The sequence below is a fragment of the Parasteatoda tepidariorum genome, chromosome 4, assembly GCF_043381705.1.
Source record: "Parasteatoda tepidariorum isolate YZ-2023 chromosome 4, CAS_Ptep_4.0, whole genome shotgun sequence".
NCBI classification, from domain to species: Eukaryota; Metazoa; Arthropoda; class Arachnida; order Araneae; family Theridiidae; genus Parasteatoda; species Parasteatoda tepidariorum.
Window position 1 is genome coordinate 43659626 of NC_092207.1, and position 25827 is coordinate 43685452.

Below are 25827 nucleotides of genomic sequence, written 5' to 3' on the forward strand. Positions count from 1 at the left end.
CTTAACGAACAGGAAAAGAGGTAGACCGAGGCTGAGATGGCTGGATTTAGTTGAGACTAATTTCCTTACTCTAAAGGAAAAAAAATGGCGAACAAGTGTCTAAAGTAGAGAGAAGTGGATTCGAATTCAAAGGAATGCACTGGCCCACCCTGGGCTGTCTAGTCAGATATGATGATGATGTTAAAATACTGCATATATTGATTTTAATGCTTTTCCTTGTGTATAATGTTTTATTATGACTATTTTACGTTATACCTTTATTTTTGTATTCAACCATTTACTTGTGATTTATGGATATTAAGTATATTTTAAAATTAAAAAAATTTAATCTGTTTCATTATAAAGCAAAAATAGTTTTTTTTTTTCTAATTTATTTAGGATGCTTTCCTGACCAAGAATTTTTCATTCATATTTAAAGATATGCATGTAAAAGGTAACATCGATGTTCCTGTTTTGAATAATCTCCAAATGTCTGATTTAATGCATGCTAAAAAACTTCAGATTTGCAAAGGTAAGTAGAATATTTTAGTAACTTATTTATCATATTTGCAAGAATGTCTTTTTTGCTTTTAAAATATCTAAATTTTGAGCTATTTTTGCTTAAAATTTAACCATTGTTAAAAAAATATATTTTTAAGAAATGGTTTTATTGTTAAATTGAAACCATTTGTTAAAAAAGTAAGAATTACTAAACAGAAAAAAATTAGTGATGCTAAGGATACTAATTACAATAACATTGATTTGTGTAAAAATGTTCAATATTCTATAATGGCAAAGCCCTCTGCATGAGAGTGTATGTTAAAAATAACTTGTGGTGGAAATAACGTGTTTGTTATCCTCTGTATTTTGGATGATAAATTCCATCTCATGTTTCTTGCTTTTGGCATAAAGTTCTATTGTAAACAAGATTTTTTAAAAAAATATAATTTACATAAAAATGAAGCTAATGTTGGGAAAGGCTCCACCCTTTTTTTGACCCTTGAGTTTTGATTTCAAAATTGTGGATTTTGTGTACATTCTGTACTAGTCTACTTTTGTTTAACCTTGCTGGATCTTTATTTTTTTATTTATAAGTATAAGTAACAAAAAGCAGAAAATTTTGTGTAAACGAAATTTTGTTTTGTAGAATATTATTTCTCAATGTGCCATTTTGTTTTCTAAACAACAAATGTTGATTTTTCTATGGAATCAGTGTGAAAATTCAGAATTGTGAATGTAAATAAGGAATGGATAATTACAAAAGTATACTGTTTGTAACTTATTTATACTGATGAGTGGATTACTAGTATGAGAGTGTTTATATTTGGTTTCACAAAACAATGGAATAGATGTGTTTGAAATTATGTCAATTCAGGTACCTGATACTAACCATGAATCAGTAATCAATTAGTAAGCAAAGGCAATCTGTTAATCAAGTAAAGATGCTTTTGTGCAGTTTTTTGTAAAACATTATTAGTGAAACTGCATTGTGATCAAATATTATCTGCGCTATTTTTGAGGAAAAAAAAGTGCGTGTTGATTATCTGTTAAAATTTGTTAAATTTCTGAACATAAGTAAATGAAATTGGAATGACAAGTGATTTTGTTAAGCACCTTTGTTTAGACAACTCTTTGAGTAGAAAGACTAAATGTGAAATTATTTGAAAATTGAATGGAAAATAGATGAATGCGAATATTAAATTGATTGTTCCTTTATGCATAATATGATGCATGATCATTGATATTAATGTGTGCTCTCAATCAAATACTATTTCCTTTATTTTTAAAACGTGGCATTTTATATGTTACATTGTTGAATTGAATGTTGTTACATATGTTAAAAAAAAACAAAGTTGTTTACCCAAGAAAGTTCGTCTTCAGATTTATCTTGTTACTTTACAATGTTGTATCCTCAATTTACAATCAGTGATTCTTCCATTATATTATTGGTGATAGAATAGACTCCCTATCTCTCATTGTAATTTAAGAAAGAATTACAAAAGGAACTACAGCAACAATCTGGATAATATGATTAAATAAATTTTTGAAATTAGAAACAATTTTTTAAAAAATAATCTATAATTTTTTAAAAAATAATCTTGTTGACTTTGATGTGTAATATTTGATTTGTTTGTTCAAGTAAATAATTTATACAAATATGATTATAAGAATATTTATCTGCTTGTGTGTCAAAAATATTTCACTCAAATACTAAAGAAGAAATTGTTATAAATAAGGTTTTAGTACTTTTTTTTCTAAATATTTTCTGTAATAAAATTTTTTAGGATATTTACTATTTTCTCAGTTTTATAAATTTCTTTTTTGAAACTTTTTTCTAGGCAGAACAGCTTTTGATAGAGTCCAGCTGAAGAGTTTACACTCAAAAAATCTTAAATTTTCTACACTTAAAGATAAAAACATTGATAATTATTTTTTATCTACTTTGATGCCGCAAAAACACATTCTCAGTGCAAAATTCAAGAATATTAAAGGTAAAGATTTCTAAATAACATAGATTCTAAAATTTAAACAGAAGAGTAAAAATTTATGTAATAAAATTAGTTAAGATACAATTATTTTGAAGCTACAAGCAAAAAGAAATTAATATTCACTATTCTAACTCTGATTGATTGTTGTTCAGTGCTGAGATTGCGAGCAAGGTGACTTCCTTTAAATTTTTCCTTAGGCAGTTTAGCTTCCTTTTGCTTATGGCACCAAAATATGTTTCTAACTATTCTTATTTATTTATGTATGCTTCTATTCTTATTTATGATTCTACGTTTTACATTCTATAATATTCCAGAACAAAAATAATCATGTTTTTTAATGTTTACTACATAAAATTGCTACTTGAACTATTTTATTCTTTTAGAAATGTTCTATTTTAATTTTTTTGTATTGTGCAGTAATTGCTTCAATTTTTTCTAGCAATAAAATTGCTTGTTTCTGGCTTATTGAATGGAAAGGTTCTCAACAGATTGTATGATTCTGTTGTTACTTTGGATTCCAATCAAAAGATTTTAGCTAATTGTATGTTTTCAAGTCCATTAAATCTTAAAGTGCTTAATGTATCAAATTTAATTGATTTGAATTCAGTTGTTGTACGTGATGTTTCAAGCTTAATAATTTCTCATAAGGAGTTTATTGGGTAAGCTTATTTGATTTTAATAATTAATTGTTTTATTAAATGATATAGTCAAATGATATATTTATTCTTTAAACAAAAGAAAGTGATGTAGGTGCTAATCTTATTACTAAGTTTTTTTCAGGGAACAATTAACAATGAAATTTACTTAACCCTCTAAGATTAGTTCTGTCTTTTTTGAATATTTAAGCTTCAGACTTTCCTGCTTAAAAACAAAGCAATTTTCCCCTTGTTTTTCATGGAGGAGGTACTGCATTGCACGGAAATTTCAGTACAGTTTTCCCCTGAGGCTGATCACTTTGAGAGCTAATTTCTTTTATATATTCTTTTGTATATTTTGAAGTATATTTGTTTTAATATTTTAGAACTCTTTTATATAAAGTGTATTTCAAAATATATTCAAAGTTTTTACAGCGATGAAATTATAGAATTAATGACGATACTGATGGTAGAAAATATTTTGTTATTTTTATCAAACATTTTGATTGAATGATTTTGTAGAAATAGAAAAATATTTCTAAAATTATAAGTAGCAAATAGTTAGAATTTATTAAAGTTATTCCAGCTGACATTGTTTCATTTGCTCTAAAACATTGGTTTTCAACTGAAGGTTTGTCTTTAGGGAATTGTTTCTCCACAAATATGTCATTTATATTATCATAAATTTGTATTTTGAGGATAGAGGAGAAGTGAGTTTTTTTTTTCTCAAGCTTTGAAGGTGATTATTAATACACAAGATATTAATAAATAAAATTTCCTGAAATGATGGAAATTATTTAAACCTAATTGGATTTTTTGGTGTTTTAAGTTGAAGGAATCTAATATTTTATAACACAACTGGATAGTATGTGGGAATGATGATTTGGTATTAATAATGATGCATATAATTTAATTTTTTCTGCATTTAAGATTTTATTGGTGTTTTTTGTCTACTAGTATTATGTTCATAATTTATTATAAAAAGTATTATTAGAAAACTGGGAGTTTTATTATTAGAAGTAAGAAGGAGGTAGCAAATAGTTAAAGTTAGTAATAGTTATCCAATTATGCGGCAGATTTTATTTTTTGATTTATCCTATTCTATTGTGATAACATTTTCTGAAATTTATTGCATGTATCTAAATTGTAAACAAATATTAAAACCCTCCATAAAAATAAAGTATATATACATCATGTTGTTAAGAATTCTTTTTAATGTTATTTACAGATCTTTCTCTGCTGAAAACTTGTGGCTATATGGCAAAATAAATAATGTTTCAATAAATGATCTGAGTATGAATGCTTTTCTAAAAAATTCTCGAAATATCATCCAGAAAGTGATTACTTTTCAGTCAAATTTTTCAACACCCTCTTGTAAGTAAAATAAATAATTTATTTTAAGTAATCTAATCACTTTTACATTTATTCATGTTTTATGGTTTTAAAACTGCTTTGTTGCTCGAAATTTTCTGCTGTTAAATGTTTCGATTTTTTTTTCTTGCCTACTTCTATTTATTTAAATACTACTTTTTTATTTTTGAAAATGTTCTTTTTTTAATAATCATTACATCTAGATTTTCAAACCTGATTTAATTGACAATATTACCAACATGATTGTGTTAGTTGCTTATTATGTGTAGATTTGTTTTTGCGCACTGTCTGTTCTTTACACATGTAGCTTGTTTAAAACCTCTTTTTTTCTTCATGAGGATACTGAAAGCTGTGATACGTCTAATTGACCCAAAATCATAAGTTTGTTGTTAAAAGAATGAAGTGATGCAGTATTATACTAAATATTAACTTCTTTTAAAGATAATTCTGGGACCTCAAATTTTGTTCTGATATGTCCTAATGAATATAGAAATAATATATAATTAAATATATTTGAATATTGTGTATTATTGTTTTTAATACTTATACACTTTTTTTTTCTTATTATAAATCAGTTTCTACTTCATTTCATAATAAGAATGTTTAGTTAAAAAGCTATTGTATTTATATCGAGTTAACTTTGTCTATTTGGTGTAAACTATACAGTTTTCTCATCAGAAAAAAAATTCTGTTTTTAACTTCAATCTTCATTTTATTTTTTTTATAAAATCTCCATGTTTTAATTCTCAAATTTTAGATTAAGTATTAGATTAACAAGTACTGTGTGAGTAACTTATAGACACATTTTGTATTTTTTATTGTAATATAATAACAGTAAAAGATGTTTCACAGCAAGAAAATTTTGATAGTGCACTTTTTTTGATAATGAACAGTCAAAAGAGCAGATTTTTTTTACTTATTTTGACTATAATTTTGTTTATAAATATTTTCACTGCAGCTCCATGACTTTTAATATTGAAATTTTAGTGCCATACAATCAATTTTTACAAAAAAAAAAAAAAACTTTATTTAAAATTAAGTGTTAGTCTCACAAGTCTTCAACTTTAAATTTTTTCAAACTCTTTCTTTTTTTTATAGTTGTAGTAATAAAAAGTATAAAGAATTTATTGTTAACATTATAAAAACTGTTACAATTAATTTTAAAACCATTTTTTGCTAGTTTGACGCATCAAGTAAATTTTATATGTTTGCGCACTTAGTACATTTGATTTAAAATATTTAAATAATGCTATATATGAGATGTAGCATAGGGAAATAAATTGTGTATCCTTACTATTATCTAAAATTGTTATATTTAAAATATTATTTTAGTAATTTATATGCTTATTTTTATTTAGTAAAGGTTGATCTGAATGCTACACTTGATCATGTAAAGTTTTCTGAGCTTCTAAAAGTTGAAGATCCACTGCATGCTGATGTATTCCAGACTTCTTCTGTTTATGTTGAAAACTTAACTATCAATGGGCAAATAAATCAATGTGGCTCATTTTTGGTTAGTAATATGCTTGAAAATTTTCTTAAGCATTTTTATTTCAAGATTTTTATTTAGAAGTTTTTTAATAACTGAAACAATATTATTTTCAGGAATTATTTGAAAGTGTATTACAAAAAAATAAAGGACAAACAATCTTCATGAGCAAGAATTTTAATAGTTTAAACATTGATGGAAGTATATTTGTGGAAAAAGATATAAATGGTTTATCAGCCCATGATATTAATCATAAATTATCATTCCTTGAAGGAGAGAATGAATCAAAGAATTATAAGTTTTTTAATGTTGGTGCAATCTGGTTGAAAGTTTCGAATTTTCTTAATGGCATTGATGTGAACTTTATTATAAAAGACTCAATTACTAAAGAGGGAACTGAGGTTAGTAATGTTCTTTTAATTTTATATTTTATATATTTTTATTATTTCATTTATTTAAATATACTACATATAGTACTTTAAGAGTCTGGATGCGAGATTTTTTAGTGTAAAATCCGAGAAACCTCTCACTTTTTTTAAAATGAAATTTGAGAATGCATATTGAATTCTGCCGAATACATAAAAAGTTTTGAAGACATTGTGAAATTAGTTTTTTATTTAACATAACTCTACAATTGTTTTTCTTGCAAAGCTATAAAAATAGTTTCAACTCCGAATGCATATCTGAAAATATATAAATAATTGAGCATACAATGCATATCAAATTTTGCTAATTTCATAAGAAGAAAGGATGCCTTTAGAAATTTACTGTGAGGTGAAACTCCGTATATTAGTACTATATACCTTTAAGATAATAACCCCTTAAAATAATGAAGCTCACTATCCAGCAGCACATTTGAATATTTAAGCATACGTTATACACTAGCTATATCTTAACATCAATATAATAACCACACAGTATTTTTCCATTTATAAATAGTAGTTTTTAAATATAAATTATTTTATTTATTAATTTTTTTTGGTTACTAGATATTACTTGACATTTAAATTCCAGGTATAATGAAATCTTTCAGTAAAAGGATATGAGTTAAACTAATTATGAACTGTGGCTATAATAATAATAAAGTTAGATAAGGTGATTCCTTCAAATGTGTGAATCTGTTAATCCTTGTGTCATTTATTTTTATCGACAGAAAAAAAGTAATAAAGTATTCGTATAATTCTGCATAGCTGATTAAAAAAATTCGAAAAATTTATTCTCATGAAAACTACATTAAAATAATAAAAAAAATCTTTTGCCAACTGTTAATAAAACGATAAGATATAATCAATACAATTCTAAGCTTTTGCTTGTTAATGAAGTAAGTTTTTCTTCAGATAATTTTTAAAAATTTTTATGTTAAAAAAATTCTTTTGTTTAATGTGTAGGTTGTCTATTAATTTTTCGTTTTTAATGTTTTTATTATAATTATAAACTAGATTATTTTTTATAAAGCAAAATGTTTATTGAAATTTAAAAAAAAAATTAACTATTTAACTATTATAAGCTCTATTTATAAATATTATTCTAACCTTTACTATTTTTTTGAAAAATTAAATAAGGACTGTAATTTAAATATTAAGAAATATCTAATAAAATAATAAATAAATTAAATTATATTTAAAAAAATTTGGGTAAGAAATAGTTCTGCATGAATGTTCCAACTCTGGACTACTGTGTCACTAGTGAAGAGAAGATTCAACTGGTTTATAAAATATGCTTGAATTTTCAAATGCGTTTTCCTCAAAATTGCCTGGTTAGTGTGCTATATTATTTTAAAGGAGGACCACCATTAGTATATACTAGTACTAATATACCAGGCATCATCCCGAAGTGGATTACCCAAGTCTTGTTCTCTCCTAGTTAATAATTTTAAGGACATTATAAAATTTGTTTTCAATTTAACATGCAAATTTGCGAATTATATGTTTCTCAAGTTATTTTTCTTTCAAAGCTATGAAAATATTTTTATACCTAGTATTATAACTTGGCTTATATAATGCATTTCGAATTGTGCCACATTCATGCTAAGAAGTTGTGAAGAAAAAGTGAAATCATTTGTACATGCTAGAAACAAGCAGGGCTGATTGTGCTCCGGAAAAAAGCCGGATTTCCGGATTTTTCGCTAACAGTGATCCGGAAGTTTCCGGAGATCGAAGGTCCAGACGTTTAAAAAAATCATTGCTCACAGAAGTTTCCGGAAATCAAATTTTCAAAAGTGGAACTTAAAAACACAATTTATTTTGTTTGTAAGGGAGAGCCAGATACATTTTTTTATCAGTAAATAGTTATAATCATAAACTCAAGAAAGTAAGACATATTTGTAAATTTTAATTACTTCTCCTAGAAAAACCTAGTTTAAATTTTTTTCAATTGAAATTTTTTTTTTTTTTAAACTCGGGAAATTTTCCGGAATTTTGACTTGGGCTCACAATCACCCCTGAACAAGTCATTATGAGAAAAAAGCCATTTCTTAATAAAAGCTATAAAAATATTTTTAAATCTTTAAGCCAAAAAAGGGTAAAATTGCACAGAATTTCACCCTTTATGTTTTTGTTTCCCATTGAATAACACATGCAGCATCTCTTTGAATAACCATAAATAAATAAATAAAACAGCCTTAAGTTCAGATAAAGCCTGAACTAATGCTTAAATTATGTGAGGAAAGACAATATTTGAAGCTTTTTTAAGTAAAATTGATACAGAATTCATAATTTTGAATTATTAAGCCAGTATTCTATGTTTTTTAAAATCCCTTCTAAGGCTTAAATTGTTTTCATTCCATTTAACATCATACATGAAGTTTCGTTCAACTTTTAAGCTGTTTGCTAAATATGTTTGAGTATTTATTAAAAATGTTTATATATTGTGGTATTATTTGAAAAATTTATTCTGATGAATTTAATATATTTTACTTAAATATAAATGTTGCAAATTCTGTTCTTGTGTTTATTTTCACTTTAGGAAATTGCTGGTAGAAAAAAATTCACAAATTTGTTTCTGAAGAGTTTAAATGTGTTAAACGTGAAGTCTGATTCCATTTGTGGTGTTGATATTGTATTGCTTGCAAGCAACTATGTAAGCAGAACAAAGAGAAACCAGAAGTTGTTTTTATCGAAACTTCCTAAGATGCATGTGAAAAATGCTATTTTTGAAAGTGAGTTAATAAAGTGATGCATATTATAAATTATTCATGAATTGTGTGTGTTAAACTTTAGATAAATTTTTATTTTTGTGCAGTAATAACCGAAAACAATATCAATATCATCAACAGAGATCGATCTAAAATCATTCAGAAAATGCTTAAAAAGAAAAGGCAAATTTTTCGAAATTTAATTATGGTTGAGATTTAAATTACAAGCATTATTTTAATTATGATTATAAAATTCAGAGGTGTTATTACAACATTTGTATTTTTCAAATATTTAAATTTTTAGGAATTAATAGGTTTGTAACTGTGACTACTTGTTCAAATCTTTTCATTGAATCTCTGTTTATGCAATTCAAACAAAAAACCATAAAACCACTGAAATTTTTGATAGACTGATTTAATTACTTTTTAGAATAATTTTTTATTTGTTTTTCAAGTTAATTTTGATGTCCCCAAGTTTCCTCTTTATAAATTAGTTCTATGTAATATTTTTCTAATGTTTATAAATTAGTAAGTAATCTGCTAGATCTGTTATTAAAATGTTCTGTTATTACTAATCTGTTATTAGAAAGATGCAGAAAATTATCAGTATTTACAAATATTTAATATGATTTGTGCATTATTGCATACAAGATATTAACACTTTTTGAAAGTGTTAAAAAAGCATTAAATTGTAAAATTAGTGTTTTTTTCCAACGATGCTTTGTAAAAAGAAAATTAATGCACATAATTTTAATAGAACCTTTAACACTTGAAAACTTCAGTATATTTAATAGTATAACTATTGTTGGCATAAAATAATATTTTAAATTTTGAAAGAAATATCAAACTATCAAAAGAATGTAGCAAATTTTTTTTTTAACAAGTTCAATTACGTTATAGTACTATTGATTAAGTACCTTAAGATTTTATTTTTGTGGAAATGCAGGTGCATAAAACTGTTCCATTCCTTCATTGAAGAGTTAGACATTATTTTACAAAGTGTTTATCATTCACAATAAAGTTATTTAACATCAAGAGATAGAGAGAAAGAATAAACATGTTACATAGTACGTGTTACATATAGAATAAACTTGAACTTGAAAGAACATGAAACTACAAGACCTACAGCTGTATAGAAATAGGAAATGACATATTGATTAATTCATTTTGTAGCATTGCTAAGTGAAAGAAAGATATTTCTTACTCTCAAAACAAAAGTAATTCCCTTTATATCTGATAACAAAATGACAAAAATTATCAATCATATTGTTTTTTTCCTTTACTTATGAATACTTTTCCGAATTCTATCAAGGTTATCACTTCTATGAATTTAATGTTAGCTGTGCTAAAAAATTAATACTATAACTATGTTCTAAATACTGGCAAATATGCTGGCTTTTTATATACATTTTCAAAATGAATATACAGGATGATAATAAAATAACTTTGCCTATATTTGTTCCCTGGCAAGCTTACCATTTTAGTTAATAGAATAAAATTTTGAATAATTTTACTTTAAGGCATGCAACAACAAATAGTGTTTAAAAAGATTATCTAGATTTAAGAGTAATTTAACTCAAATAATGTTATGTTTATTTTTTTGCATAAAATATATTTTTCATTGTTATTAAATATAAATTTCATAAATCTTTTTAAACTTAGAATATTATTTAATTTGACTTGGGAAAGTCAGATAAAATATTTCTTTTTGAGTTATAAATTTTGAAAATAAGGTTGTGCTACTAATTTGTAAACATTGAAGTTCTCTCATTGTAATCATAACAGTCAGTGATGGATAACTCACATCCAACATTTGAGATTTGTACAAAATAATTTTTGAAGTAGTAATGAACTGAAACAAAAAACTTTGAAACAAATAGAATTTTTACAATTTACTTTTATTAGGATTTAAAAGCATAGCCTCTTGTTTACCTGATCTTTTATATACTTTATTAAAATTATAATAAGTGATGCACAAAATACTTTTAATTCTAATTTATTACAATATTAATATATTACCTTTACTACCACCAGGAAAAATACTTTTAGTAGTAATAGATGGATAACTGTTTCTAACACTATTCTCGAGTAATTCCTTTATGCCCAATCTGAAACTGTGTTTGCCAGTTGGTCATATATTAGCAAAGTTATTTTATAGTCATTCTGTATGTAAAAATAGATATAATGCTTATAGAGTTATATGTTCTTATGTTATATGTTAGTATATTCATATTATGTTATATGCATATAGAGTCATACTTTGTTATATTTTTTTCTATTTTATAGAACAATTAAATGGTCTGAAATTGCCTGAAGATTTAGTCTTAACAAACAGTGATGAAATAATAGCTTTCCCTGTGTACTTTCAAAATGCAACTAGAATGTCTTCTGATTTAATTGTTTTTGGATCTTTAGATGGTGTTAATATTTCTCAGTTGTTAAGAAATAAGGTATCTTTAAGTGATTTCAGTAATCTACAGTCAAGTTTAAAATTTCTTGACAATACCAATATTTTGGGTAAGAAAAAGCAATTATTTTACTAAATTTACTAATTTTTTAAGAATTTGGCCATTTTTGATTAAAATGAGGTGCGAATCAAAGGGATGAATAACGTCTTTAGTACATGTTCTACATTGAACATTAATTTTTTATTCATAAAGTTAAAATATCTTTGTATGTCACGCAATCATTTAATTTTTGTTAAAATAATATGTTAAATTTTAGCACGTCTTTTTATCATACTTTCTTTTGGATTTTGTTTTGTTTGGTATTTTAGTGTAATGAATAGAATGTTATGCAGATTAACAATATCACAAGTATTCAAATTCTTTTGGACAGCTTTGTGGCTTGAAATCTTTTCATTTTAAAATGTTATCTTTTCTTTATATGATAGAGAAATTAATAGAAAGATTTAGAAATTTGAAAAAAAATATTGGTTATTTATTTTTACTCTAAAATGGTTTTAATTCTTAAAATTGTGAAAGTAACAATTTTTGTTTCGATTTGAGCACCTTTAAAAGAATATTTAGTCATTTAAAATTTGAAATTTTTTCTTCATTCTTAAGTTATATCATACAATTTCATTGTAGATTTAATTAATTTATTTGAATTTAGTGCCCCTTACTCCTTTTTTTTTGTTGGTGTTCTCATTTGCCTAATTTTGTTTTTGAATTAAATATAGTTTTTAGCACCATTAGTTTTTTTATTTTGTGTAGAGTACACGTTGTAAGTTTTTTTTTTTTTCGTGAATTTTGTGCAGTATTGTCACACTTGGTTTTTGTGTCAACTATAATTTTTTTCTTCTTCATTCCATATAGATTAACCCAATAATGGGGATAAGAAAAAGAAACTAACTTCTTTCTTTCTGGTTGGCGTGTAGAAAGTTCGTAAATTATTGTAGAGTGTGTCATGTGTCACATAGGAATATCATAATCGGGCAAACTTTAAAAGTATATACCTTCGTTCAAAAAATATCAAGCTGTTCTAAAAATTTTTGATGAAATAAATCTTAGTGTTATTTGCATTTATTCCAATTTATAGTAAATTTCATTTGTTTATAAAATTTTTCAAAATTAAATACTGGGTGTTGCTGATATAACAGAATATGTTATGTCTGTAAAAATCATTTTTCCAATTTTCTTAAAAATTTTAAAATTCTACAACTTTTGAAAAATTGGGAGTAAGTGTAAATTGCTCTATATTATTATTATAAAATATGTAAACATTACATACTTTATAAAATATTACAAATTGTGTTATCAAAATATGTCAACAGATGTTTGTTTATAAATTTTATTCAATGCAGAAATTGTTTTGAATCTTCTAATTGTAAATTACTTTTTAGGAAATTTGGCTATCAATGGATTGGTGAATAACATTCATTTTTCGAACGTTATAAAATTGTCTGGATTCTCAGTTGTTCATTCTAGAAAAGCTTTTAACAAGCATTTGTTCATACCAAAAATCACAGTGCTTGGATCTATTAACAATAAATCTGTAAAAGCTCTTTCACAAATTATTAGTAAATATTATGAAGCTGCAAATTTTTCAAAATTGGTAAGTATCAAAAGCATCTTGAATTTTATTTTTATTTTAAAAAAGTTTCCTTTAAATGAAGTAAAAATTACATTGTTTGAAAAAGAGAAAAAAAATTGAAGTTTAAATAATTGTTTTTTTAAAATCATGACTGAATCTCAGTTATCTGCGGAATAAATATTTATCGAAGATAACCAATTTTTTTAGAAAAGTTCTTCTGTATTAGTTATGGAATAACATGTTTTTTTTTTAATATTAACTTTTTTAAAGTCCTATAACTTTTCCTTTTACTTTTGAAAATTATTTTAAAGCGCAATAATTTATGATGTCTTTAAATTAAATTTTTGTATTTTTAGGGTTTGAACATTTTACTTGAATGGTGTGCTTCAATCATCATTCTTATTCTTTTTATCAAATATCAAATTAGTATTTAAATTTAAGACTTCCATGAAATATTTTTTTACACACTAAGAATCAACTAACTACTAATCTATACTATATACCTACTAACATATTAGGTTCAAATCATGTGGACAGTTAATTCTGCTGTAAAACTGCCTATTGAAATATTTGAATTGTACTTAGCCAAGTGGTTTTATCAATGTCTTTTAAAGTATTAAGAGTTATTTATTTGCATAATAAACATGTTTTAGGTTCAATTTTTTAACTTGAATCTGTCATCTTTATTGATAACTGATGATGTAAATGATGTACCAATGACTAATTTGTGGAACTCTGTCCATATTGTTGAAGAAAAAGTGTATGAATCATTAGATAAATTTTCAGAAGTTATTAATCAGCACAACAAAGATCTATATGATATTGAAGATGGAGTTAATTGTAAGTGTATTATTTATTTATATATTTTTGCATTATATTCTTTCTGTATTCATTCTTTTTTATATTCTTATTTTATTCATTTTATAAATAAATGCTTACCAAGTGATTTTAATGGTCATGATTCTTCATAATTCTTATACTTTATTGGGAAATTCATAGTTCATAAGATTCTTAAACATTTATGAAGCTCTTTTTTTTTACTAAACTATTAAGCATGTATAAAGTGGTAAATTTTATTTTACTTGTTTTAATGCAAACTTTGTAGTCTTTCTTTTTAATCTGTGAAAAGAGTTTTTTTTCTTTTTTAATGTCAATATTATGTGACTATAACTCGCAATTTTATTTATTAACTTCATTGCTTTACTTGCTTTTAGTTTGTTTATTTAGTATTTTTTTGCTGGTAACTTGCTTTACTTTTATGAAATGAAGTGAATTACCAGATCCGATTTATATTAGGTTTTAATTTTAAATGAGAAGTATATTTTCACAAGCCTAGTTGTCGTATATTTATATTTTCTCATTGAATTGAGTCTTAATTCAGTGAAATCTCTTTAAAACATATCTTTACAATGCATAAACTTCATGTTCTACTTAGGCTAGTGTTTGAGTTACAAACAGTTCATGCTGTGTTCTTAAGTGTTTTTGGAAGTGCAGTCGCCCTAGCTGTCCCTTGATCCCTATAAGTACGACCTCTTTAAACTTTTTCTAAAAATGAGCTGCCATCCCTTAAATCCTTTTACTCATATAACATTTTTAAAAGAATTAATTACTTACTGTTCAAATAATAATTACACACTGGTAAAATTATCTTTTTATAGGTTTAATACTTATTAGTATTACAAATATTTACTTCGTTTAGAATTATTCTCAACTGGTTAAATTTTTATAAGTTTCTCTTTTTTTCAGGGTGGGGAGGGATATATTAACTTTTTTAAGTGATTTTAAATTTTAAAATTATTTTTTAAATAAATACCTTTTTTTTTTAAAATGTGTCTTTAATAATTTTTTTTTTATTTTCAGTTTAAATTATAGAAAAAAAAAACTTTAAAATTGTTTATCAAAAAGTCGTTTTTTTTCTTTCAGTTTTCTTTTCTTTTTTTCTTTTTTTTCTTGAAAAAAATTGTGCTCGGAGATCGATTTTTATTTTTTTAAAAATTGAAAATTTTCTCCTGTTTTGATAATGTGTGAGAATTAATTTTTCTAATATATACATAAAATAGTTTAAGAGAGCTATTAAAAGACTGTTGAGGATCAAACTTAGTTCTTACATAATATTACACAATTTGATAAATTTTTTCTGTGTTAAGTGACTGAATGCCTTTTTTTTGTGAGGAAGCACCCTGCCCTTTTCTATTCCTAGAGAGAACAGTTGCATAAACTTTATGCAACTGTTTTCATCAATTTGATACTTGAGACTTTCAGACAAATTAGGCATATTTAACTATTAAGGTGGCCAATTTAATATATTGTTGCGTATTGTACTTTACTTTGTTATAACTGGTGGGCCGATTACAGTGTGCATGCTGAGAAAATTTTCATGTTTTTGATTTATAAATCATAATAAAGAGAGAAGTAAAAACGGAAGTACGTGATCTGTATTGGCTGGCAAGCTGTTCAACTTTCAGTCCTCTATTGTTATTTTCTAAGAGATATTTTGTTGATTATAATTAATTGTGGTTTTTAAAAATGGCTATAAAGTGTATATTAATCTTTTTTTAGTAAGATTTTTAATTTTGAAAATTGTTATTTACACTTTGATTCACTGATTTCAGAGTTAGAATAAATGTTAATAAATGTATATATTTTTTTTTTGTAATTTTGCTAGTTTTCTCTTTATAAAGTATCATTTTTGGTTTGTTTTTGTTATATTTTTTATTGTTTTGATTTTTCCCTGCTATAGTCATTTTATATGGAGTTTGAGTTATATTCTTCATTTTAAAAGCATTATTTTACTTGAAAATTAAATTTTTTCACTTCAAATTAATGTAAATTTTGCATTGAATCTTGTTATTTTAAATATTTTCCCATAACAAGTTTCGATGTTCAATGTAATTGACATACAGCTTTTGGACAATAGGCATTCTTTTAGTTTAGAGAATATCAAAAATTTTTGAAAATTCAATGATNGACTATAACTCAAGATTTTATTTATTAACTTCCTTGCTTTAAGTTTGTTTATTTATTATTTTTTGCTAGTAACTTGCTTTACTTTTATGAAATGAAGTGAATTATCAGATCTGATTTATATTAGGTTTTAATTTTTAATGACAAGTGTATTTTCACAAGCCTAGTTGTTATATATTTATATTTTCTCATTGAATTGAGTCTTAATTCAGTGAAATCTGTTTAAAACGTATCTTTACAATGCATAAACTTCATATTCTACTTAGGCTAGTGTTTGACTTATAAAGAGTTCATGCTGTGTTCTTCTTAAAGCGTTTTTGGAAGTGCAGTCGCCCTAGCTGTCCCTTGATCCCTATAAGTACGACCTCTTTAAACTTTTTCTAAAAATGAGCTGCCATCCCTTAAATCCTTTTACTCATATAACATTTTTAAAAGAATTAATTACTTACTGTTCAAATAATAATTACACACTGGTAAAATTATCTTTTTATAGGTTTAATACTTATTAGTATTACAAATATTTACTTCGTTTAGAATTATTCTCAACTGGTTAAATTTTTATAAGTTTCTCTTTTTTTCAGGGTGGGGAGGGATATATTAACTTTTTTAAGTGATTTTAAATTTTAAAATTATTTTTTAAATAAATACCTTTTTTTTTTAAAATGTGTCTTTAATAATTTTTTTTTTATTTTCAGTTTAAATTATAGAAAAAAAAAACTTTAAAATTGTTTATCAAAAAGTCGTTTTTTTTCTTTCAGTTTTCTTTTCTTTTTTTCTTTTTTTTCTTGAAAAAAATTGTGCTCGGAGATCGATTTTTATTTTTTTAAAAATTGAAAATTTTCTCCTGTTTTGATAATGTGTGAGAATTAATTTTTCTAATATATACATAAAATAGTTTAAGAAAGCAATTAAAAGACTGTTGAGGATCAAACTCATTTACTACATATTACACAATTTGATTGGCTAGAAGACATTTTGTTGATTATAGTTAATTGTGGTTTTTAAAAATGGCTATAAAGTGTATATTAATCTCTTTTTTTTAATTTAGTAAGATTTTTAATTTTGAAAATTGTTATTTACACTTTGATTCACCGATTTCAGAGTTAGAATAAATGCATATTTTTTTTGTAATTTTGCAAATTTTCTCTTTATAAAGTATAATTTTTTTTGGTCATATTTTTAATTATTTTGATTTTTCCCTGCTATAGTCATTTTATATGGAGTTTGAGTTATATTCTTCATTTTGAAAGCTTTATTTTACTTGTAAATTAAGTTTTTTCACTTCAAATTAATGTAAATTTTTATTGAATCTTGTTATTTTAAATATTTTCCCATAACAAGTTTCGATGTCCAATATAAATGACATAGCTTTTGGACAATAGACATTCTTTTACTTTAGAGAATATCAAAAATTTTTGAATATTCTGATGTTTATGGATATTGTAGTTTTTTTTTTTTTTTTTTTTTTTTTTTTTTTTTTTTTTTTTTTTTTTTTTTTTTTTTNTTTTATTTTATTTACAAATTGCATATACATTCTAATTATTACCTTGTTTTTCATTAAATTTATAAATGCAACTTATATTTTATAATTTTTTTAAAAAATTTCCTTTAAAACCTGTTAAAATTTTTAAAAGCATTTTTTTAAAATTTTTTTTTTCGTACATTAAGAATTTTAACATCCTGTCTATGCTTATTATCTGTTTTCATACTAAATATTAATTTAACTAAACTTTAACTAAATATTAATACTAAAATATTAATTACGACTTGTTTTTTTCATTCAGGTTTATTTCTACTGAAAACTAAATGTTCACTGGTTTAGATTTTTGTTTATATGTAATCGTGTTTTTTCATATTTTTTGAAAATATTAAAAAGAACTTTTTTTTTTAAATGACATTATAAATTTATAAAACATAACTAGTTCTTGTTAAATTTATATGATTTGTTACATGTTTATATTTATTTTAATTATTTTGAAAGACTTTGTAAAAACATTTCAAAAACTCTACAGTCATGTAAATATTATTTTAAGCTAATTGAAACTCACATAATTGAATTAAAAATAAAGATGAAGTTTAAAAATATCTTCTAAGTATAATTTTTATAATTTGTGGCTTAATTTATTTACTTTTTAGATCATCCTTCTTCATTTGGTTTCTTTATATTACATCAGTTGTTGAATGTTGGTACCTCTGTCCAGGCATTACCTTTTTATGAATCTGGAGTGTCTGGGTAACTAAGTTTTCCTTATATAAAAAATAATTTCAATTTTATATTTCTTATATGTGTCTATTATTCTCAGAAATAATTTAATAAATATGTCAAAATCAATACTATTAGACATTTTCAAGAATTTGTGAAAACTTAAATTCAATAATATTTGCAAAATAAGAAATAAGTAGTTATTAAATCATAAAATTTATAAAATCGATTTCAGTGAAGGCTGTTTGATGCTTCATAGTGTGGGGGCAGGCCTACTATGATGGCCAGAATTTCATTTCAAATGCGGCTGAAATTGGAATTAAATTATATTTTTCTAGAAAACTTTTAAATTTATAATTAATGGTATTTTTTTAAAATTTTATTATTTGAATTTGTTAATTTAACCATTTTTAAAATAATTTAGTGTATATAGACGTACCAACTTCTTTGAAAACAAGGTTTTCAACAGGAACAAATTTATGCTTCANTTCTCAGAAAAAAACTCTCTTTTTCAACAACAAAAAAAAAGAACATCACTTCTCGTGTGTGTCTCTCAAGCAACATTATTTTAGCATTACCTCTCGAGGAATTGATGCTTTTAGCTCAGTTGTCACTCTGTTACGTTACAATGGTATTTTTTTTAAAATTTTATTATTTGAATTTTTTAATTTACGCTAATTCAAAAGTCAAAGTTAAAAATTTGTTTTGAAAATTCCTATGAATTTTTTCATTGGCAGAAAAAGAATACAACAGATGTGACCTGTCTAAAGAGATAAGTTTCTTCAGTGAGCAAATTTTTTACTTCAAAAGTGACCTAATGTTACAGTTGACTTGCAGAAATTGCCTACGGTCATATAGTGTTAGAAGAGGTACTAAAGATTTGAGTTGAAAGAGCCTGTTTCTGTTTCATAAAGGTGTAACATATAGTTTGCCAAGAAGTCCACCATTCATGCCTTGAGAGACAAAAAATTCAGTCTCATTGGTGCAAAACTGACCTTGAAAATTTTTACAAAAGTTTGCATTATGCTAGCAAAACTGTGGAGGCCATTTGCCTGTTATGCTAATCTATATTAAACCTTATGCTGTACACTTTATAAATCAATTAATATTTTTTTATCAAAATTTTTTTTGTGAGTTTTGTGACAGCCTGTATTTGTATTGTGAATAATTTTCTATTTGAATCAAATATAATTTGTTGTTCAGGGACACAGAAAATTTTGTTGGAGAGTTAATCCAAAGTACCTATATTATGCTATGAAATTTTCATATTCTTCTTGTAGTCTTTATACACTAGCGATTTTTATAACCTTAAAAAATAGCATAATTAATATTTTTTTTAATTATTTTTTTGGAGTGCACAGTATATAGTTTTCTCTGTTAGCTATAAAATTCAACTTTTCTGTTTTTTATTTTTCAGTTTCAATTAATTCTTTAAAAAACAATCTTCTATCTTTGCCCACCATTTTTTATAACTCATCTGGTCAGCACCCAAGACATGTAACAAAATTGTCCCAATTTACCATCATTTTGCAATAAAAACTTTCCCTTGTTTAAAAAATTATAGTGAAGGAAACTATGAATTGTATGTATTTTCTAAGTTTTGTAGCTGAGATGAGAATTTTGCCAATGTTTTTTCCTCTTTTAAAGTTGTACTCAAACTTTGGGAGATAATTTATTTACACCTTATTACAAAAAAGAAAAGATTTTTCTGTTTTATTCATAATATGTAAACATGCAGGGGAAAAAAANGCAAATGACCTGCTGAGAAGCAAATGACTAAAGAGAACCCCCAACAAAGAGGGTGAGTTCATTTGTGAATTTTCTCTTCTGAAAAACTGAGGATGTTAACGGTGGTAAAATTTCCACTGCTTCGGTCTTTAAAGAGTTAAAGTTGTACTCAAACTTTGGGAGATAATTTATTTACACCCTATTACAAAAAAGAAAAGATTTTTCTGTTTTATTTATAATGTGTAAACATGCAGGGGAAAAAAAACTTGCTAATTTTTGAAAAAAATACTTGTGTGTTAAAATGTCAGATACTTTATAATGTCATAGGAGGGAGGGGTTATGACCCCTATGTCCCCCACTTTTGTTATTCACCTATTGATGTTATTTTTAAAACAAACACTGATTCAATGGATATTTTTTCTAGGAGTGCCTCTGATGTGTTTAGTTTGCAAATTATAATATGGACAAAACAAAATGCGACATGCAGTTATTTTAAATCCACAATCATGGACATACATCCAAATGGCACCCTTGAAAAAAGTGACACAGTAAATGGAAGGCTATTCCCTTTTACTCTTGGACTGTTTGAAGAAAATGTTAAGGGTCTCATGTTTCATTCTGACAGACGTATACCGTAAGCTGTGTATTTTACTTTTCTTTTAAAAAAGAATTTATTTAAATTGCTTTAAAAAGGCATATTTTAGTTTTTCCTGGTTTGTTATATGTTACCTCTTCTAAAGAGTTTCTTTCAAAAATCTTGAATCAATAAAGATAAAAAATACTGTAAATCTTAACCATTTTTGGTCCTACTTTTATTTCTAAATTTTCTGTCATGTGTGTGTTTGCATTATATTCTACTCAAATTACCTTGATCACTTTATCTTTTAAAATTTTTAGTCTGTATTTTGTGTAGCAGTTTTAATCTCTTAACTTCATCTTTCCTTTTTATGCATATCTAATTAAACAAGTTTAAAAAAAAAGCAGTTTTATTGATGCATTTATGCTTTATTAAAAATAATTTCATTAATTTTTCTAGCACTGAAGTTTTCAAAAAATTTACGCTTCAATATTTAATAAAAGCTTAAGTTTGATAAACATGAAGTTATTAAATAATATTTTTCTTTTCTTTTTGTAATGCCTAAGTAAAATGCAAGTAGTGGACAGTTTTATAAGTCTGTTATATTGTAAATCTTTTAATAGTCATTTTTATGTATTATATTATTATTCTTATTAATCTACAAAATGTAGATATAAGTTCACGTTTGTTTATTAGTTCTGTTCATTATTTTATGTATAGAGTATTCTGAATAGAAATTTAATAAAATTTAAGATTGGGTTTTTCTTATTTTTCTATTGACGGTTGCTAACTAGCTAGCTTTTAATTGTGTACATGTAAACATAATTTTTTTAAATATGAAAAAAATAATCACTTTTTTAAATACAAAATATTAGAATAAATATTTTGCAACAAAAGTTATCACAAGTTTGTAAATACTTACTCAAGTTTACAAGTTAATCAAACAGTACAATAAGTTATGTAGAAATTGTTGAGTTGTAAGTTTTGTTAAATTTGTTATTATAGGTGCATTGGAGAGGATAAAGAAAATGTAATTAAAACTATATATTTCAATGGAGATACTCATCCGAGTACAATCACAACACCTCATAACTCTGAAGTTGTAGATGCTAAATTTATTGAATTAGACACTGGTGTTTTTCTGCTAGTTGCATACAATATGAAAAGTAAGTATTAAAAAGTACATTTTTTAATGTTTAAGCAGATTTGTTTACTTTTGAGAATTAAATGTTTGTCGTAAAAAGTGTTTTTAATCCTTAATTTAATTTTATAGGGGACGGGGAAAAACTTTACTTATATGAACATGACCCATTCAAAGATATTTGGTCCATTCATCAAAAATTTCATTCCTGGAATATTTCTTCTGTTGATATCATGTATCTTGATGATTTTGATTCAAATGAAATATATTTGGCGGTCACTGGAGATGGCACAGAGTCCGGAATTCATCTTTATACCTGGGACTTTGATGACAATTTGGTATATTAGATAATAGCTTAATACCTGGTCTTTGTACAGTATAAAGAAAATCACGAATTATTAAAAACAATATTAATCAACACTATGCAATCATGCACAAAACTGAGAAACATATATCAAAGCAATTAAGGCAATTTAAGTTAAAGCAATTAAGGCAATTTAAATAATTGAAATTTTTTTAATTATTATTTTTTGTCCTACCTGATGATTAGATGTTATTAGATAATTATGTAAAACATGTTTTTAGAAGTTTTCACAAATTGTATCTGTGATCAAAAACACATTGACAAAACTCACTCTCAAACTTCACAAAAACACTGCTGATCGACTTTTTATTTCAACTCGTCAAAATAAAGATACTTAGAATTATTTGGCCACAAAATTATACTATTGATTATTTAACATAAACAAATAATTTTCCTGATGAATTTTCACTTAAGTAAATAACTTAATTTTTATATTCCAATTGATTGCAGTTGATTTTTCATTATTTATAGAAATATTAATGTATATGTTTATTGAAACAGATTTTAAAGAGTAAGTACTAACAAAGTAATCGCATAGTTTCAGATATTTTTCTAAGAAATGATTCATTTACATATTTCATTAATTTTGCTTTAGCTTACCTGACATAATAAATTAAAAATGAATAATTATTAAAAACTCGCCAGTAACTTTGTTTCTGATTAAACAATGCTGTAAGATGATAAATGTCACTGATATTATCTTTGAAGTAAGTGAAAAGAAAAACTCTGCAGTTTAATTTGTAACAATCTAGTGTTAAATTAATGCAAAAATTCATTTTTAAATGTCCTCATTGAATGGAATAATGGTAATTTTTCAAAACTATTTTCTTAATCAAAAGGCTAAAATTGCTCCCTTCACTCACTGTCTAAATTTCATGACGCTAGCTTAAACAGTGCTCAAATAATGTCAAATAAATGTAGGTTCGTTTTGGTACTTTAATGTAGTACCTTCTTCAGAGTCAAAACACACAAATTCTGAGTTTCAATACTGTCAGTTCAAATGGCACTTACCCAATTACATAATGAAATTTTATTGATGTTTTCTTGTTTTTTGAAATGATTAGTTTATATGATTTATGAATCATGTTTAAAACTAGTTTAAATGTTTTTTTTTAACAGTTTGGCTTCAAGTTTGACATACCTGAGTCTACAGCAGGCATTGTGTTGTGGGTTAGAGTTGACAAAAGCATTTATTTACTCCATGCGGAAGAAAAAACTATGGTCCAGCAGAACCATGTCTGGGTTGATACTTATACTGAATCAGTTAAAGTATATCTTCTAGATGATCTTGATGATTTAATTGTTGATCATACTATTAATGTTCAAGGTATAAGTTCCCTAGAGCAGTTCAAGTTATTAGGTATGCTATTTATAGCTCATTACTCAAATTTGTTTCTTAATTTTTATTTTTCTGCAAGTATTTTATAGTACTTTAAATCCTTTAAACATATTAATATTTTTCTTCTTAAACTTTCTGCTAACTACTTTGTGTTTAAAAATTTTAAAACACTTAAATTTTAAAATTTGAGAATGTAATTTTAATTGTTGTTGAAATACTCATATCCAGAGAAGTCTCAAATTTCTGTAAGCCACATTTTAAATGTGAATAGCATTTTAAGAAATAGTTTTTTTTAAAGAATATATTTAATGGTAAGTTGTATTATTATTATTAAAAAATTTTTTTTGTTGCAAACAATATGATGTTGATGTATTTAAATTATTGTGTGTTTAAATTTTAAGACATTAAAAGTTTTGGAAATTTTATAGTTAAATTTTTAAGGAATGTAATTAATTTTATTTGAATTAACTTTAATTTTGATCTAACAAACTTGCATTATTTTTTTATTGATGTCCAAGTTATCCGGTCGCTTGTACAATATCAATGTCGCTTGTACTTCCTAAAAATATCAATGATTTAAAAAGAAAATTAGTTTAATTTCCTTTTACCAAATTTGCATCGTTGCAAAATTCGTCAACAGATTGAACTGCTGATGAAAAAACTGTAAAATCATGTCTTTGAAATAACCACAATAGTAACAGTGTAGCAAAAAATATACGTAGGGGAAGAAGGCTAGCTTACATAGGCATAATGTAAACCAGTCCCCCAAGGTTTGGTGTGGTCCCTGTGTATAAAGGAAGAAATAAATATTTAGAAGCACAGCAGCTGAAGTTCTTGAAACATGTTCCCACCCCTCTTCTCCCCACCACTATTGGGGTTGAGGAGAAGAAGATTTTTTTTTTATTTATTTATTATTGGTCTGCTCTATATTTTTACACTATTGATAAATGGTGCTGTACTGATAATAAAGGTATTCCTTTGAGAAACCATTTATATCATCCATGTTGATTAAATCTGCTGACACATTTTGATATAGATAGAAAGAATGAAATAGGGGTTGACGGGAAGCAGTGTACCTATAGTTTGTCTAAAATAGAAACTCCCCCAGACATTTGTCTGGACGTGTGGCGGTAACGAGGTATGACTATTTCAAGTAGTGGTGCGGGTGACTGTTTTGGAGTGGTTTCGGCTCTGGCGCTCGGGTCGGTGAGAAAAAGGGAATCTTCCTTCAGTGTATTGTGTTAGTCCTAGAGTAAAGCTATTCTCCCTAAAATGCACCATTCTTGTTTCCATAGCACCAGACGGCCTCAGACTTTGTGGCGGGAGAAGTTCTTTGCTTAGACAAACTATAATCATACATTTAGAGTTTGCACAACAACTGGTTCATAGACACTTTACTTCTTAAGTGCATGTGCTGGATCTTAGTACATATGATGCTCTCTTAAATCTCAGTATGTTGTTTTTCTAATATAGCATACCAAACTGAGCAGTTCCTAGTGTTAGTAGAGAGTCCCTCTAAGAGCTGGACTTCTTTTCCTTTCTATATTCTTTGAATGTGGGGTGACCTGAGAACAAAAATTAACAAAAGTATGTGCAAAAGTTTTAGTTGATAATCAGCAGAAAACATTATTTTATATAAGTTTTTCTCAGCAGGGCTATTTATTAACAAAATTTGTAATTTATTTTCAAATTCCAAAATTGTTTGCGTTTCCTGAGTAGAAGCCAGCAATAATTATTTTCAGTCTCCTTCCATTTTACTTCAGGTTTCAAATAATCGGTCATTTTTGGAGGCATTCTATTTTATTATTAACTAAGAATTCCCTATGTAAATGTGTTTATTGAGTATTCCAGAAACGTTATTTTTCATTTTAGGAGAAACATATGTTCTTGGAGTCAGTCACCATTCACAAATGGTTTACATAATTCAGCATCGTGGTTTTAATGGTTTTGAAGTTATTCAAGAAATAAATGCTCCTGGAGTAGTTCATGCAAAGATATACGTGACACCAAATCACGATCTTTTTATCATAATAAGTTCAACAACAGGCCATACACGCATTCTGAAATCTGCTATTCGAGGCAGTGCTCATGTGGAGTAATTATAAACAAATTGTCATGCGAATGTTTTAGTTTAAGGTTAATCAAATAAATTCATTTAATATTTTTTGTCCAGGTTTTTTTATTCATTTATATATTATTTGTTTGAGTTTATTTCAGTTTTTTGGTTTATACAACGTTTTTTTCCAGTTATTACTTTTGTTCTATAAATTATTAATTACTTCTGTGTATTGTTTTTTTTTATCAATTTATAAATAAGACTGAAAATTATATCTAGTTTTTTTTTGGTTAATTATAATTAATTTAAAATAAACTTCTGTTA

General features: G+C 25.4%; 1 protein-coding gene across 1 annotated transcript; it reads left to right on the forward strand.

Annotated features, from left to right (window-relative positions):
- The first annotated feature begins 378 nt into the window (after window positions 1-378).
- Window positions 379-25613, forward strand: LOC107452931 (uncharacterized). The gene is made up of 16 exons (XM_043049502.1): window positions 379-511; window positions 2319-2471; window positions 2908-3127; window positions 4332-4477; window positions 5833-5987; window positions 6080-6364; window positions 8928-9120; window positions 11383-11613; window positions 12941-13152; window positions 13785-13971; window positions 18232-18328; window positions 20451-20660; window positions 21609-21769; window positions 21877-22082; window positions 23228-23468; window positions 25320-25613. The coding sequence occupies exons 1-16, from the start codon at window positions 421-423 to the stop codon at window positions 25544-25546; spliced, it is 3015 nt and encodes a 1004-aa protein (XP_042905436.1). The 5' UTR covers window positions 379-420; the 3' UTR covers window positions 25547-25613.
- Window positions 25614-25827: the final 214 nt, after the last annotated feature.